Genomic DNA, 17,337 nt, shown 5'->3' with positions numbered 1-17,337 from the left:
ATTCAAAAGTCATGTGCAATGGCGAAATCACAAATGGTAGAGATGAGGGAATGAGGATCCTGTAAGAGACAATATATAGTTGAAAGGAAGCTATAACAGGTCAGCCCCGGAGTGGGACAAGACCCTGAATTCCTGGGAGGATGAATCCCCTTGAGTTCCTCTCTACTTCCACCACAATATCCAGCTTCTCCCAACTTCCCCCTCTTGTGGTTATGCTCCATAGGATCCCTTATCAGAGGAACGGTTCCATGTGGAGCTACACTTCAGCCCCGGAGTGAAAGGTGTTGAGGAAGAAGGCAGTGCCCCGGCTGGCTGTGGATTCCGTCCAGCCTCTTCTGAGGTGGGTCAGAGTGCTGGGATTTGGGACTGAAGGACTTAGGAACCAAGTGGTGGAAAGCAGTACAGGGAGAAGTAAAAGGGCTGGGTAGTCTGGGATTAGGATTTTGGACCATTAACACCTCTCTTATCTGCCTTTTGTTGTATAGAATGAGGAGATGAAAACCAACCAAGGGAGTATGGAGAACCTGTGTCCAGGAAAGGCATCAGATGAACCAGACCGGGCATTGCAGACTTTACCCCAGCCTGCTGAGGGCCCTGGCCTCCCGAGGAGATCACCCCTCATTCGTAACCGAAAAGCTGGTTCCATGGAGGTAATGAGAGGGCCTTGGGAAGAAATGAAGGGGTGGCAGTGCTCATAGGACTATATCCACAGATCCACTAGATCCCCTTGGGGGGTCTCTTGGGACTTGAAGCAGAGTCCTCCTGCTCTGATTGATATGTTTTACTTAATCTCTCTTTCACAGCTGGTCTCCCAATAGAGCTTCTTTAACCTGGTTGCTACTTCTCAGATTAAAGAGTTGCCATTGAGGGATGCCTGAGAGATAAGGGTTTAAAGAGATAAGATTAAGGAGGAGGCCTCTGAATGAATTTGAAAAGGTAGTTCTTTAAAAGGAAATCTAGTGGAAACAGCTTGAACTCTGGGCCAAAATCCCAGTCTAATACTTGGATGCTATGTGACTTTGGCTGGATAACTTCTCTACATTTCTCTGACCTTAACTTCTCTAAGCCTCAATTTTTTTTCACCTCTAAAATGTGAGTAGTATCCACTTTATAGATGCTCAACAAGCAGTAATATAATAACAATACAATTGATATTAAAGGTCCAGCCCTCTCCAGCTCTTGGTCACCTTGGGTAAAAATTATAGCTCAGATAGGAGCAAATACCTGTCACTTTATCTGTACTGTCATTCCAGAAAGTGGGTCAGTCAAGAGCTCTGTCTGTCTTCCTCTTGTTCTGATGAGGATCTTTATCAGCATGGGCCTATATTCTGCTATTCTTGGAGTTTGTTTCTAGTTCTGGTTCTAGCTCTCTAGCCTAAAGGCAGTAAGTGTTATTAATCTCATATTGTGTCCAGCTAACCATCTGAGGTTTTTGTTTTGGTCTTTTTCCTGGAAAAACTGTTTCTGTCTTTGGCCTAATTATATCCTTTTTTTCCCCCCCTATCTAGCTCCTTCTGTATCACTTACATTCATTTTGACACCACAATTTATCCCTGTCTCAGAGACTTTGACTGTCTGATTTAGATTCTGCTCTGTCCTAATGACCGTGTTCACCCTGGCTCGGTGCCAGGTCTCTATCTTAGAGGAATTGGTTTTTCCATTTTAGGGATATATCCGAAGAATCTATAACGAGCTGACCTAGGTTCAGCAAAAGTTTTGCAATTCAGATTTTGGAGAAAGCTGAGAAGATGAACTGCAGTCTCTTCTTTTGATTCATCCTTTACTTCCTGATTATTTTAAGGTGAAATTGCCATTGGTAATATGCAGAGTTTCTTTAGGTAGGATATACATTATTTTCTCTTTGAGGTGTAGGTGTCGGTTGGTATCCGTAGTACTCTATTACCCTTTATACTCACATGCAATAGATCACATGGATAGAATGATACATAATCTTCCATCAATAAACTGCTCCTCCAAATGTCTTTCCTATTCACATGGTCTGCTAGTCTCTCCTGGTGCTGTTGTGCCTGAACCGCGTCCCCCAACCCCCAACCATTTTTTTCTGGTTTATGCAGTCATAAGACATAGATAGCTGCGTGTGGTGGATCACACCTGTAATCCCAACACTTTGGGAAGCCTAAGTGGGAGAATCATTTGAGGCCAGGAGTTCAAAACCAGCCTGGGCAACATGGCAAGATCCTGTCTCTACAAAAAATTTTAAAACATTATAAGGTGGAAAAAAAAAAAAAGGCACAGGTAAAGGAAAGCTCTGTGTATCATCTCTCAGACTTGATAAGATTGACTTCTTTCAGGCCTATAGGAAGCTTCCTGTTGTAATCACAGGCTTTCTTTTCAATTACTAGTGCTGCTTAGACCCTGGCTTATCCAGGGTGATGGTTGTCCAGGATATTTTCCTCAGCTTTGCAAGAAAATCATCTCTCTGCTCCTTGGTCACAAAGCCTTATGATACTAATGTTAATGTTTATCTTCCTTGCTCTATAAATATAGGCATACAACTTATCCTTCCCTCCATCCCTTCTTCTCCTCTTGTCATCTCATACTTTTTAACTATTTTAGATTATAAAACTTATGACCTTTATAGCAGCTATGCCCTAGCTGGTCATCCTCTCTAGCCCTGTAACTAGCTCTGCCCTGTGGGCCCTGGGGCTTTTGGGAGCCTGGGGTTTAAAGGAGCCGTGACCGGCTTTCCACCCGGTCTGATTGCAGGTCATGAACATGCAGTGCACAGGGAACCTGGACCTCATCCCCTTGCGGGGACGGCGCCGCAGGAGGTCGGGAGACCTCCCCCGGCCTTCCCTAGCCATCGACCTACAGCCCCGGGCTGTGTCCACCACTCACCTGGCATCCTGCACACAGGTGTCCCTCCCTACTTCACCTTCCTGTCTTGCCTTCTGTCTTTGCCTTTTGGGATCTAGGGGCTCAGACACTATCTGGGTGGGATGTGTGTGTTTTGGGGGTTGTGTTGGGCCCTTGTGGGCATTGTAAAAATTCTGTTTCACGTTTCTAGGGGTGAGACAGTGGAGGGGTGGGCTTCTTGGTTCTAACAAGGAATGTAGTATGGTTGCAGTAGCCACAGCTCTCCCATGGAAAGAAGAGAGGGTGGCCAGACTCTTATTTGTGGCTGAACCATTGTGATTGGCTTTCTGAGTCTGTGGGGGGATAGATACAATTAGGAAACTCTGCTCTGCTGAGAACTAGGAATGGGTTGAATAATGATTTCTCAAACTCAGATTGGTAATGGGAGGGCTGTGGGGAAAGGCATCTTGAAAATAGAAGTACCTTCTAGGGAGGGAGGTGGGGGGGGGTCAGCCCCCCGCCCGGCCAGCCGCCCCATCCGGGAGGGAGGTGGGGGGTCAGCCCCCCGCCCGGCCAGTCGCCCCGTCTGGGAGGGAGGTGGGGGGGTCAGCCCCCCGCCCGGCCAGCCGCCTCGTCCGGGAGGTGAGGGGCGCTTCTGCCCGGCCGCCCCTACTGGGAAGTGAGGAGCCCCTCTGCCCGGCCAGCCGCCCCGTCCGGGAGGGAGGTGGGGGGTCAGCCCCCTGCCCGGCCAGCCGCCCCGTCTGGGAGGGAGGTGGGGGGTCAGCCCCCCGCCCGGCCAGCCGCCTCGTCCGGGAGGTGAGGGGCGCCTCTGCCCGGCCACCCCTACTGGGAAGTGAGGAGCCCCTCTGCCCGGCCAGCCGCCCCGTCCGGGAGGGAGGTGGGGGGGGTCAGCCCCCCGCCCGGCCAGCCGCCTCGTCCGGGAGGTGAGGGATGCCTCTGCCCGGCCGCCCCTACTGGGAAGTGAGGAGCCCCTCTGCCCGGCCAGCCGCCCCGTCCGAGAGGGAGGTTGGGGGGTCAGCCCCCCGCCCGGCCAGCCGCCCCGTCCGGGAGGTGAGGGGTGCCTCTGCCCGGCCGCCCCTACTGGGAAGTGAGGAGCCCCTCTGCCCGGCCAGCCGCCCCGTCCGAGAGGGAGGTGGGGGGGTCAGCCCCCCGCCCGGCCAGCCACCCCATCCGGGAGGTGAGGGATGCCTCTGCCCGGCCGCCCCTACTGGGAAGTGAGGAGCCCCTCTGCCCGGCCAGCCGCCCCGTCCGGGAGGGAGGTGGGGTGGTCAGCCCCCCGCCCGGCCAGCCGCCCGGTCCGGGAGGTGAGGGGTGCCTCTGCCCGGCCGCCCCTACTGGGAAGTGAGGAGCCCCTCTGCCCGGCCACCACCCCGTCTGGGAGGTGTGCCCAACAGCTCATTGAGAACGGGCCATGATGACAATGGTGGTTTTGTGGAATAGAAAGCGGGGAAAGGTGGGGAAAAGATTGAGAAATCGGATGGTTGCCGTGTCTGTGTGGAAAGAAGTAGACATGGGAGACTTTTCATTTTGTTCTGTACTAAGAAAAATTCTTCTGCCTTGGGATCCTGTTGATCTGTGACCTTACCCCCCAACCCTGTGCTCTCTGAAACATGTGCTGTGTCCACTCAGGGTTAAATAGATTAAGGGCGGTGCAAGATGTGCTTTGTTAAACAGATGCTTGAAGGCAGCATGCTCGTTAAGAGTCATCACCACTCCCTAATCTCAAGTACTCAGGGACACAAACACTGCAGAAGGCCTCAGGGTCCTCTGCCTAGGAAAACCAGAGACCTTTGTTCACTTGTTTATCTGCTGACCTTCCCTCCACTATTGTCCTATGACCCTGCCAAATCCCCCTCTGTGAGAAACACCCAAGAATGATCAATAAAAATAAAAATGAAAATTAAAAAAAAAAAAAAAAGAAAATAGAAGTACCTTCTAGTATAGAAAGATGCCCCGGACAGTTCCCTCCATAAAGTACATTCTCTGTTCCCTTTTCATCCCTCTTCCCCTATAAATCCTTTGGTACTTCCAAACTTTCTAACATTGCTTGGCTTTGTAGGGACAGGAATCCAGGACCTGGGTTTTATACTTTGGGGTTGAGGTGGCAAAATGATTAATATAGAGTCCTTTTTCTGCAGGTACTTTCTGAGACTTCATCCTCGAGGCCTGGCGGCTACCGGCTCTTTTCATCTTCACGGCCACCCACAGAAATGAAGCAGAGTGGCCTAGGTATGGTTTTGCCAGCATTTCTCACCTATTGTTGGAAAAGTTGTCTGTCTGTTCTTCAGAGTTTTATTGTGGGAAACCTTTGTCATAGGATTTGGGGCCGTCCAATCAGTGGAATATCATCAGGTGGAGGTAGGGAGGATGAAGTGGGAGAAGCCATAGTTAGATGTGAACTTGGATCTCAGATGATTATTCCATCCCCGGAAGGTGTTTATCTCTTGGTTTTCTATACCAACCACATTTCCCTGGCCAAAGGGCGTTCTTCTGGCTTTCCCTCTCATTCCTTGTCTGTCCCTCCAGTCTAGCCCAGACCTTAAGGGGCCATGGAGACTCTGAACCTTCAGAGTTATCAGAGACAGAGCTATAAATAGAGGTACTTGCAACCCTCATAAATGTCGTATTCCTCATTTGAAGAAATGTGCCATGTCTTCCCCTGAAACCTGTGTTTTTCACATCCCCGCTCTTGCCCTTCCTACCACCTTGCCCTTTCCTCCATCATCTCCTAATCCTGTAACTATTTCCCCTTCCTTCTGGAAAATTGACAAGTCTGAGACTGGTGTAGTGGCAGAGGCATCTCTCAGGACTTTGAGGAAATGTCTCTTGATTTTTGGATCCCTGGAAAGGGGTAGAGAACATCATTCAGCTTTTTCTAAGAGCACAGACGGCAGGAAGGACCAAGCCTCAGAGGGTATTGTATTCGTTGGGTGGGGGGCGGTCCTTGGGAGGAACTATCTCTGAGCACAGTGCCTTGTGAGCCAGTAATTAGAACTGGAGGTCAGACATGGTTGTGTGGGGTCTGGTCTTGGTCCCCTGGCTGTTTCTGTCTTGTCCTATTATTCTCTCTATTTAGCGCCTCTAATTGTTCTGTTGCCTTTGTCCTTGGCACCCATTTTCTTGGCCCCAAAATGGTCAGCTTTTGGACTAGCAAGGGGGAGAAAGGTTTTGGTAACTTTCCAGGCTAATTTTATGAGAATAAGTTGCCTTCTAGATTCCTGAAATGAGGAAGATGGTATGGGGCATGAGAAATAAATGACAAGTGTGTAGATCTGGCCAGGCGCATTAATCCCAGCATTTTGGGAGGCCGAGGAAGGCAGATCACTTGAGGTCAGGAGTTCTGAGGCTAGCCTGGCCAACATAGTGAAACCCCATCTCTACTAAAAATACAAAAATTAGCTGAGCATGGTGACGCATGCCTGTAATCCCAGCTACTTGGGAGGTTGAGACACGAGAATTGCTGGAACCCAGAAGACGGAGGTTGCAGTGAGCTGAGACTGTGCCACTGTACTCCAACCTGGGTGACAGAGTGACACTCTGTCTCAAAAAAAAAAACCAAAAAACCCGAAACAACAATAGTGTAGATCTAAGAAATGAACCTCTCTTCCCAGAAGTCCCAGGAAAGAATAGGTTTCAGACAGACTACAAAAGAGGATAGGTGTGTCTGTCCCAGTTAAGTGGGCCATGGGAATGCTTTCAAGAGCAAGGCAGAGGTATGGACATGGAACTGGTTGGCAGATGGTGGTGGTAAGGTAGAGACCACCCTCTGAGATGATCTGAGGACTGGGCAGAACAGAGTTGGCATGACTGCACCAGAAAAGTATTCAGTGGAGGAAGTGTATGTAGGACAAAGCTTGGGGTGGTCTGGGATAGAGCCAGCTAGTTTTAGCTTCTCTGAAGAAAAGCAGTCATATTTAGCAACTGTTATTACTCTCTGGAATCTCATTCCAGAGCCTGTTTGAACATGAAAGGTGGAGGAAGTTGCTGTATAGGGGAGAGGTCCTGAATTCCAGGGTGGGAATCATCAGGCATCTGAACTTCCTGATTGCTCTGGTGACCCCAAAATCCTGGGATCCCTGAAACCATGGTCCCTTCTTGGTGGCCTCAAGGGAATTGAACTCCTTTCCACTCCATCCATTTCCCCTATGAATGTTAAGTCCCAAGCCAAACCCAGGGTCTTGGCTAAGATGGATTTGGAAGTAGAGAGGCAAATCCTGAGAACTTGGGTATCAGTCTTGTTTCTTCTTGACCACTCTGTCCTTATAGGCTATAGTAGGAGAAGGGACCGTGGAGTCCTAACCCTCCTCTAGATCAGCTGTTGGGGACAGTGACTGGTCTGATTTATTTCATACTTCAGAGATTATTCAGATTTTATTTAATCCTCTCATTGGCAATGGAATTCTCTTTGCTTTCTTTGAATTTATATGTGTGGGCAACTGGCTTTGAGCATAGGCTTACATGATAATACACTTTTGCAAGCAGAACAAACATGTCTTTTTGTTGTTATTTCCTGTATTCCTTCTTAGTAGGGTGCTCCTCACATAATAGGCATGCTCTACATATAATCAACTGATTCTTCACATGCCCTTCAATTTGTGTCCATCTTGACTTTAGAAACTGCTGGTTCCTAAAAAAAGTAGTTATTTATTTTCTAACAATACAGTTGGTCCTCAGAGTCAGGAGACCTGGATTCTAGTCCAGCTTAGCTTCTAAAAAACTGTGTGACCTTGAGCAAAGGAGGTCCCTTTTGGATCTCAGTTTCTTCATCTCTAAAATAAGAAAGTTGGACTGGATGATCTATGAGTCCCTTCTAGCTTAAAAAATTCAATGAGGCAGGGGGCTGTGGCTCACACCTATAATCCCAGCACTATGGTAGGCCAAGGTGGGAGGATCACTTGAGCTCAGGAGTTAGAGACCAACCTGGGCAACATAGTGAGACCTCATTTCTACTAAAAATAAAAAAATTGTCGAGGCATGATGATGTGTGCTTTTGCAATCCCAGCTACTTGGGAAGCTAAGATGGGAGGATCACTTGAGCTTGGGAGACCAAGGCTGCAGTGAGCTATGATTGTGCCACTGCACTGCAGCCTGGGCAACAGAGTGAGACCCTGTCTTAAAAAAAAAAAAAAAATTGTGAGCCTCATACTTTCATTCTTGGGAAAGGTCAAAAGGCCTGAAGGGAGGGGATGCTGGATGAAAAACTTAGGAAGGATTGGAAGGGTGCCAGCTGAGTGTTCAGAATACAGTCTCTAGCTTCAGTCAAAGCCTTTTCCTTTCAAATATACAAGGACTAGATTTCTGGGTTTCTCAAGCTATATATCCAGGATAAGGGGTGCCGAATTAAATCTGGGGGGAATCTAGAGGGACCTACCTGTTATTTTAGCATTTCTGAGAGCCACCTGAAGAGCACAGTCTATCCCTTTCAGTAGCTTTGAATCCCCTAATATGACTAACCCTGCATTTGTAGTGGCCTCTTGTCTCTGCCGTGTAGCTCTTCAGAAGAATCCCCCTTTTGCTTGCCCACTGTGACTATGGAGAAGTGTAAAGCCATTTGTGGTTATGTGGAATGGCCACATGGTGGTGGCTCTGAATGGCTGTGTGTGTGTCTTGATGTTATCATGTGAAGTTGTGTATAGTTCTGTGTGATAGTTGTGGCTTTACGTGGCTACTAACGCACTCCCGGCCTTGCAGGCTCACAGTGCACAGGGCTGTTCAGCACCACAGTGCTGGGTGGCTCCTCCAGTGCCCCGAATCTTCAGGACTACGCCCGCAGCCATGGCAAAAAGCTACCACCTGCCAGTCTGAAGCACCGAGATGGTATGTGGGTGGGTTTTGGGGGATAACTCCTTTTTTCACTTGTCTCTCAGCAAGGACATAGCTCAAGAACTATTCATACTTAAGATGACACTGGCCTTATAACAAGTTTTCTTCATCAGTAATAGATGGGAGAAGGAACCAGGACCCCTTTCACCCCTCCATTTGCATTTTCTCTTGCCATAAAAATACTACTTATTTATGCTTATCCCTTCATAATCTCCCACATACAGTCCTGCTGCATCAGTTTGTACTCTTTCCTGGATTCTGGCCTGTAGGGGTAAGGACCAAGGAGGATGATGCATAGTTGGGAAGAAAGTGGTGGAAGCTCGATTAAAATCCAGCAAATTGGGTTTAGGGAAGAGAATGTTACTCAACTAAGGCAGAAAAGATAATGTGGAAAGAGACTAGGGGAAGGGATGAATATTTCTGTGAAGATTTTATTTCCAAATGACCAGAAAGAAGACACAGTGGTAAAATTAGGGTTGTTTGTAGGGGTGTATTGTGGTAGAGATGACACATTGATTCCTAAGAGATTTATCAAAGGAAAAGAGATTGATGTGTGTTAGTTAGAAATCCAAGGGATGGGGAGGGGAGCAGGTCAGATAACTAACTTTAAAGAACAGAATATCTTGCGGGCAAACTCCAGAGCAGAGGGTGGGGACAAGGGTGGGTATAATCCCCATGATGTCTTTTCTCCCCAGAGCTCTTGTTTGTCCCGGCCGTAAAACGATTTTCTGTGTCGTTTGCAAAGCATCCGACTAACGGTACGTTTGCTTCTGACTCAATGTCATTCCTCCTCACCATGTCACCTCTAGACACTTAACTCTGAGTTTCGACACTGACTTTGCCTCTCCTTCCACTGTGTTGACACCCTGCTGTCTCTGAATGAGTCACTCACTAAGTGTCCCTCCTGGGATGGTTTCCTTGTGACAGCCTTAGTCTTGGCTGCAGCCTGGCTGCCCCATCCCTCTGGCAACTCAGGGTCTTACTTCCATAGTCACCATCATCACCATTATGTCACTTTTGTCAGCATCACCACCAAAACACTGATTAAACCTCTCCCTTTCCTATCACATGACTGCCAGGCTGTGTACAGATATGATGGTTCCCCTTCTTAGGATGGGAATAGTGTTTCCTAGATTGATTCCATTTCTTCTCTTCCCCCATACCCCCAATTCCTCAGCTGATATAACTTTGATCTTTGTTTTCTCCAACTCTTTTGTTGGGGTGGATGTGGATGACTAGTTTGTTCCTCTTTCGGAGCAATGCTGCAGTTCCCAGCTCCTAAGCCTACTTATATGGGTATTAGTCTTGAGTATATAGTTTCCCATCTCCATATTTCTTTCTCCTGTCATTATGTGTATTTTGTGTGGCTCTTGTGCTCCTGACATTTGCTTTATGTTATTACTAACCTATTGCCTGGGCCTAGAAAACAAGAGCCCAGGTTGCTTTGGGATAAAAATAAAAAGAAAGGAGTAGGAGGTAGTAGGTAAAAGAAAAAGGACTGTACCTTGAGTTTTTAAGTGTAGTTTCCATGTGGCACCAGCCTACCTATGATAAAGCTATTGCAGAGAAGTTTGAAGAGTGGAGATGTCTGCTGGGGATTCTGGGGGAGCTTAGGAAGGAATAATATTTTAAGAACATTGAAGAACTGGGTCTGCCCACACTAAGGTGGGAGAGCTTGGAGATCTCTGTAAACCATAAATTGAAGGGTATGGTCTCTTTGTAGGGTATAGCAGGAGAACCCAGGCTCACTCTCTTTCAAAGTTTTATCCTTGGTATCCTTATTTGTCTCTCTGTATTATATTTTGTCTTCAAGGTAAATCTAGGTTTTTTAGGTATGATTTTCTTCTATTCAACAGCTAAGACTCTCTGAGGGAAGTAAAACTAGGCTGGCTTCCTGACTAGAAAACCTCTATGTGCTATTCTCCTATTGCCTAGCAAGTGACAGCTGCTAGATTTTAGCCCAGTCAGGTTGTACATCTTCACAAGGCACTGCTGAAATCTCTCCCTAGGTTGACCAGACTATGCTGGCTCAGTTTATCCCTGGCCCCAGGCTCCCAATTGTGCCTGTGGCAGGAGTTCCCATTCAGAGCCTCATGGGTGTGCCGGCTCATTTAGCTTCAAGCTCTTCTGGCCTTCATGTGCCACAGCCATCTCCAGAATAGAACCTGATGCATGGATAGCATAGCCTGGGACTTGGACTTAGGGTCCACAATATAGTACAAGGAACGTGGGCTCCTGAAATCAGAGCTAAATCATATATCTCCTAGTTCTTAAGTGCCATGAGAAAAGACCCAAGTCCATGAAACAGACCCTCAGACGTATGTACCTCCAGTTCCCCGAAGTACTGTTCAGCAGCCTCACCCGTTGAAGAAGATTTAATTCTGCCAAAAAGAGGTGAGGAAAAAAGAGCTGGAAAATGCAGGTGTTGTGCAGGAAAACAAATTTAAGATCTCCAATGCCCTGCACACTTCCTCAGGGGTCTTGTGGCCTCCTTTGTTTTTCTTGTGCTGGAGCTTGGAGGCTAACATGCTTAAGAAGCCAGAATCTGGGCTCTACCTGTTGACAATAGGAGAAATTTGGAGCTGTATGTCACTTGCTGAGGAAGATTATCTAGATTCAATTTGACCCTCAAGAAATATGAAGGCTCTTCTCCATGGCCAAGATCTTGCTTGACTAACCAGCAATTACAAAGTGGATGTTTTGTCTGTAGTTGCAGATAAGTCACAGCAGCTCTGTCATCACCATCTCCTTGCCATGATATCTGGCTTTGAAACAGCAGCTGGAAATACTGGACCTGGCTTTGGAAAAGAGGCAAGGCAGTGTGTCTTCACACTTTGATGGGAGAGCAGCCCTCAGCCTTTCTCTGCCTTTGTTCCTAATAAGCTGCTCTTATATCCTGTAACTATATCCAGCACACAAGTATAGCCTGTTACTAAGCTGCACACTGAATTCACCAAAGTAAATTAATAAAGTGGGAAAGACTGTGGCTCACGCTCATCCAGAATGTCAGGGTGTGACCACTGGATTTGTCAAGCCCGTTATCTTCTAGGGACCCATATAACTATGTGACCATTGGTACATAGTTAGTGCTCACAAGACTAGCCTAGGTAGAGCTGAAATCTGTCCTGACATCCAAGCTAAGGTCTCTGAAGACCACAGTCTCATGGGATCACCTTGTGGAGCCAGTTCTGGTCTGGGACTTTTGAGCAGTCATCCTGAGCTGCCTTGTTTCTACCTTCTCTATACCAACATCCTGTATTCAAGTTCTTGTCCATCCTCACATCTTGTCTTAAGATCCCATATCTTTTCTCTAAGATCTTTTCACTATTGTTCCTCTTACACCCCTCTCCACATGCCTTTGACTACCTTCAACCTTTTGTGGCTGAATTACATCATCCACAAAGTTTGCCAAGTAGCTAAAATGAGGGTTCAGAATCAAAGCTTTTCCACTCATCAGCTGAAAAATTGCAGTTAGACTCACCAGCAGTGGGAAGAAAATATAAAATTATCCAACTTTCAGCTTGTGTAATGGATACAGTATCTCTAAGTCCTGAGTTTTAGTGTGCTTTTTTTTTTTAACTGATTGTTTAAACAACAGTAAGGTAAAGGATGGTTAGTCAATATTGGTATTTTCACATACTGATTCCATTTTCCACACATACCGTTTTAAAGGAGTTCTACACCTGGTTTCCTGCCAGTCTCCTGTGCCAACTGCCTAATACCGTCCCTGTCTTTGGCTATCCTCGAGTGTGGTCCAGAAGGCCTGCCCTAAAAAAGAGCCTTTTTAGCTTGACTATCTTGATACCCAGTACCATCTTTGACACTCTGAGTGACTTTGAACTTTTCAATTTTTATCCCTACTTCATAAATCCATTCACCTGAGAATGCAGGCCCTAAGTAGGGTTCATCCAATGATGAGGGATCCTGAAGCTGTAGTCAAGACTCCCAGCCACAAAACTGCCAGCTCACCCCTGTTCACAATGATGTGACTGATGTCTACAGGCACTGACGGAATTATGCTCAAGGAGCAAGGGGAAGGCATTACTGTATGATGAGATCTCAGTTATCCCTTCTTTCAGACTCATTGTATGATGACACCACTGTTCTTCCCTGCAAGAGATGCCCAGTGGCTCTGACCATCTCTGCTTCTCTCTTAGCTCACCTTGGATCTGAGTGCCCCCACCTTCCAGTAATGCTTGTGCTAGTCAGTGCCCCCCTCATTGTCTCTCCCTCTTCTCTTTCTCTATCTTTGTGCTTCCTGCCGTGGTCCCCTCACCCCCTCCAGAGCTGCTGGATGACCAGCACCCTGTGGTCCGGTTGCTGCGCAGTTTTTCCTCTGACTGTACAGGGGGCCGGCCAGTCTCCTTGGATGCCACGCTGGCGCATCACCTGCACCAGTGCTCCTACCACCTGCGCCTCTTCCGGAACTGGCTGCGCTCAGGCCAGGATGACCCCGAGTGCCTCTACGGTACCCCCTGCCACCAAGCTGGCTGCTGCCATTACCCTGGCTGGGTCTGACTGCTTTGCTTATTGCACTTCTGGCAGGAGAGCCCACCTATTTCTTTCTCCTATTTGCCCTAAGGTTATGTAACTTGCATTTAGTCGCTTGGATGGGATTGGGGCCAGACTGCCTGGTAGCTGTAGCATTGGCTGCTCATCCCCTTCCTATTCTCCTTTCTCACCACCCCCTAATGTTACTCATTCCCCAGCTCTGTTCAATACAGGAGTAATCTCTTGCCTTGGAATCTGTTCTTATCACTCTAACCCTCTACTACCACCATCTTCAAATCCAAATGTTTTTCTAGCCACTCTGAGGAGCTAGAGACAGTAACTTTCCTGCCCTCCTGCCACTAGATCACGGGAGAAATTGAGGCACAGAAGCCTCAGTTGTATCCTTTGGGCAAAGTCCAGAGGTTCAAAGATGGTCAGGCTATAATCCTTTTGAGTTATGGGCTTTAGTCACTGGTGAACAGGAAGCTGTCTTGCATAGACTTCGTTGTCCCGTGTATCCTTAGTCCCTTTAAGGAGATGTTGAGGAGGCATAGGAAAGATTGGGGACTGAGATAGTGGTTTGGATGTGTTTTTCTTCATCCTCCAATGGGGACATTTTTTCCATCACCTGTCCCTAGTATTAGGGTTACACATTTATGTTTATCCTTGACCCTACCCAGACTGATAGACCTACATTTGAATTCTTGGGTTTAGAGCAGAGAATCAGTACTTTTTCTTTTTTCTAGGGCATTTGCCTCATTTTTCTGATGAAGTAGAAAGATCCTAGCAAGTCTGGGGTTTTCCAGTAGATCAGAAGAGTGAAGCTTTGATGTGATGGAAATTACCAAGAAAGAACTTCCATCCCCATCCTGTTCATGCATGTGGTTTTCCTGGGCTGAGCTTCATGTGTATTGCATGCCCTCCAGTTTGCATCCAAGTATTCTAGCCTTTCTGCCGACATCCTAAATTTGCACGAACCCCTTCTCAGATTCCATGTCCTTCTCCTTAATCTGGTTCTCTTATTCATGATACCCAAAATCTGCTGTTTCTTCCCAGCTCCCTGACCTCCCTATCTCATATTAGATCTGCAGTTTCACCCCTTACCTCTGGATCCTTGTTTTATTCCCTTAGAAAGTGTGAGAGCAACATTGGTGCCTACCCTACTGGGATTCTGTTTATTTTTCCACGAGACATTGCAAGCTCTCCATAGGTAGCATGAGAGGTGATTTGATTCACCTTGAGGCCTTAGCAGGTAGATGTTTTAGGAAATCTGAAGGTGAGAAAAACAGACTCCCTAGGGGCTCTAAAGAGTTCCCTCTCCTAAGAGTCTTGGATACCCAACACTCCAAAAGCCACGGACTCTCCTGATGGCTCTCAGGGACTCTCCATGCTTCCTTGGCCAGTTGGGGTATATCTGGCAGGAGTAACATTGACTTTGCCCATCTCTTTTCAAACAGGGTTTGAAGGGTGTTCCATGGTGCCTACCATCTACCCTCTGGAAACACTGCATAATGCCCTTTCCCTACGTCAAGTGAGTGAATTCTTGAGTAGAGTCTGCCAGCGCCACACTGATGCCCAGGCACAGGCATCTGCAGGTATGGATACTCTTATTTTTTTACCCTTCTCTCTGCCCCCATGCCCATGCTTCCTAGAATATAAGAAAGTAGTAAATTAGAAAGCTAGTTAGGCAATCCACAAAGACACAAAAGTACACTTAAAAATGTATAATTGCTGGCTGGGTGCAGTGGTTCATGTCTGTTATCCCAGCACTTTGGGAGGCCGAGGCAGGTGGATCACCTGAGGTCAGGAGTTTGAGACAAGCCTGGCCAAGATGGCGATACCTGTCTCTACTGAAAAAAAATAAGGCCGGGCGCAGTGGCTCATGCCTGTAATCCCAGCACTTTGGGAGGGCTAGGCGGGTGGATCACGAGGTCAAGTGATGGAGACCATCCTGGCCAATATGGTGAAACCCTGCCTCTACTAAAAATACCAAAATTAGCTGGGCGCGGTGGTGTGCGCCTGCAGTCCCAGCTACCCAGGAGGCTGAGGCAGGAGAATCGCTTGAACCTGGGAGGCAGAGGTTGCAGGGAGCCGAGATCACGCCACTACACTCCGGCCTGGCAACAGAGTGAGACTCCATCTCAAAAAAAAAAAAAAGAAATTAGCTGAGCATGTTGGTGTGTGCCTGTAGTCCCAGCTGCTTGGGAGGCTAGGAGAACTGCTTGAGCCCAGGAGGCGGAGATTGCTATGAGCCAAGATCGCACCACTGCACTCCAGCCTGGGTGACAGAGCGAGACTCCATCTCAAAAAAAAAAAAAAGGATAACTGCATAGGCCAACTAAACATCATAGAAATATCACTCCTGAATTCTAAAGTTTTCATTGAAAAATACACAACCAAGAACAGTGAAGAATGAGCGGGGTGCAGTGGCTCACATTTGTAATCCCAGCAACTCTAGAGGCTGAGGCAGGAGGATTGTTGAGTCCAGGAGTTCAAGACTAGCCTGTACAACATAGTGAGACCCCCATCTCTCCAGAAAAAAAAAAAAAAAAAAAAAGGCTATGCATGGTGGTGTGTGCCTGTAGTCTCATCTACTTGGGATGTTGAAACGGGAGGATCACTTGAACCCAGGAGTTCAAGGCTGCAGTGAGCTATGATCACGCCACTGCGCTCCAGCGTGAATGGACAGAGCAAGATGCTACCACAAAAGAGAGAGAGAGAGAGAAAGAGAAGAGAGAGAGAGAAAACTCTGAAAAGAAGAGCAGTGAGCAAATACTAGCCCTACCACATTTTAAATCATTCTATAAAATGTCATTTTAGTTTTGATTTTTGCAGTCATAGCTTACTGCAGCCTAGAACTCCTGGGCTCAAACGATCCTCCTGTCTTGGCCTCTCAAAGCACTGGCATTACAGGTGTGACAGAAAGACTTTTTTTGAGACAGAGTCTCACTCTGTCACCCAGGCTGGAGTGCAGTGGCAGGATCTCAGCTGACTGCAACCTCCATCTCCTGGGTTCAAGCAGTTCTGCCTGCCTCAGCCTCCTGAGTAGCTGGGATTACAGGCACAAGCCACCATGCCTGGCTAATTTTTGTATTTTTAGTAGAGATGGGGTTTTGCCATGTTGCCCAGGCTGGTCTTGAACTCCTGACCTCAGGTGATCCACCCCCTCTTGGGCTCCCACAGTGCTGGGATTACAGGTGTGAGCCACCACACCCAGCCAGAAAGACTTTTCAGTAAATGGACGGGGGGTAAATTGAATAGGCATTTGACAAAAATTGAAATTGAACGCACACTCTATACCAGGATAAACTCCATATGGATCGGAAATCTAAACGTAAAACTTAAATCATGTGTTAGGTAGGTAGCTCCAAGGGCTTGTTCATCCACAGAAACACCAAAAAGTAAGAAAAAACTGCTAGAACCAACATTGTGAGAACTCTGGAGAATAGTAAAAGATTTTCAGTAACCAGGAAAATGCTGAATCCAGAAAGAGGCAACCTAAAAATGGCAGAAAAGCTTTGCAGCATTTTTACTCACTCTTGCCCCACCCCGCCTCCCTGGCTTGGTTGTGCTCTTGAAGATGACAGCCCGTGTTCTCAATGTAGGACCCTGGTTCCTGGTTCCAGAGGGAGCGGAGAAGACCTTATTCTCAAAGAATTTTGTCTGTTCTAATTTGTTGGTGGGCTACTTGAAGGATTGACACAAAGTGCCTACCTTTGTTTTGCCTAACTCTAACTTATTCAGGGCAGAAAAGTGGCTGTGCAGAGAGCATTCCTTAAAAACATTGTAAGGCAAATGAACAACCTGTGCCTGGCCTCAGAATGCATTTTTTTTTTTTTTTTTTTTTGAGATGGAGTTTCATTCTGTCACCCAGGCTGGAGTGCCACCATGCCCGGCTAATTTTTGAATTTTTAGTAGAGACAGGATTTCACCACGTTGGCCAGGCTGGTCTTGGACTCCTGACCTCGGGTGATCCACCCACCTCGGCCTTCCAAAGGTGCTAGGGTTACAGGTGTGAGCCACAATACCTGGCCAGAATGCACTTTTTTTTTCTTTTTTTCTGTTTTTTGAGATGGAGTCTCGCTCTGTTGCCAGGCTGGAGTGCAGTGGCGCGATTTTGGCTAACTGCAACCTCTGCCTTCCAGGTTCAAGTGATTCTTCTGCCTCAGCCTCCCGAATAGCTGG

The 17,337-nt window shown here is 47.3% G+C and overlaps 1 protein-coding gene across 14 annotated transcripts in view; it reads left to right on the top strand.

The window, feature by feature from the left end:
- The window catches only part of PPIP5K1 (diphosphoinositol pentakisphosphate kinase 1), a 58,669-nt gene that overhangs the window by 18,167 nt on the left and 23,165 nt on the right, over positions 1-17,337 (top strand). For 6 of the 14 annotated variants that reach the window (XM_063794882.1, XM_063794878.1, XM_054667484.2 and 3 more), the window contains 7 exons: positions 224-340; positions 486-650; positions 4,977-5,067; positions 8,530-8,655; positions 9,357-9,419; positions 12,947-13,129; positions 14,610-14,747. In XM_063794882.1, coding sequence (XP_063650952.1) covers positions 224-340; positions 486-650; positions 4,977-5,067; positions 8,530-8,655; positions 9,357-9,419; positions 12,947-13,129; positions 14,610-14,747 — 883 coding nt within the window. The remainder of the gene's footprint in view (positions 1-223; positions 341-485; positions 651-4,976; positions 5,068-8,529; positions 8,656-9,356; positions 9,420-12,946; positions 13,130-14,609; positions 14,748-17,337) is intronic. The other 8 variants (XM_063794884.1, XM_063794885.1, XM_063794883.1 and 5 more) reach the window with 4 other exon arrangements.

The sequence above is a fragment of the Pan troglodytes genome, chromosome 16 (assembly GCF_028858775.2).
Source record: "Pan troglodytes isolate AG18354 chromosome 16, NHGRI_mPanTro3-v2.0_pri, whole genome shotgun sequence".
NCBI lineage: Eukaryota > Metazoa > Chordata > Mammalia > Primates > Hominidae > Pan > Pan troglodytes.
This window is presented reverse-complemented; position numbering and strand designations above follow the sequence as displayed.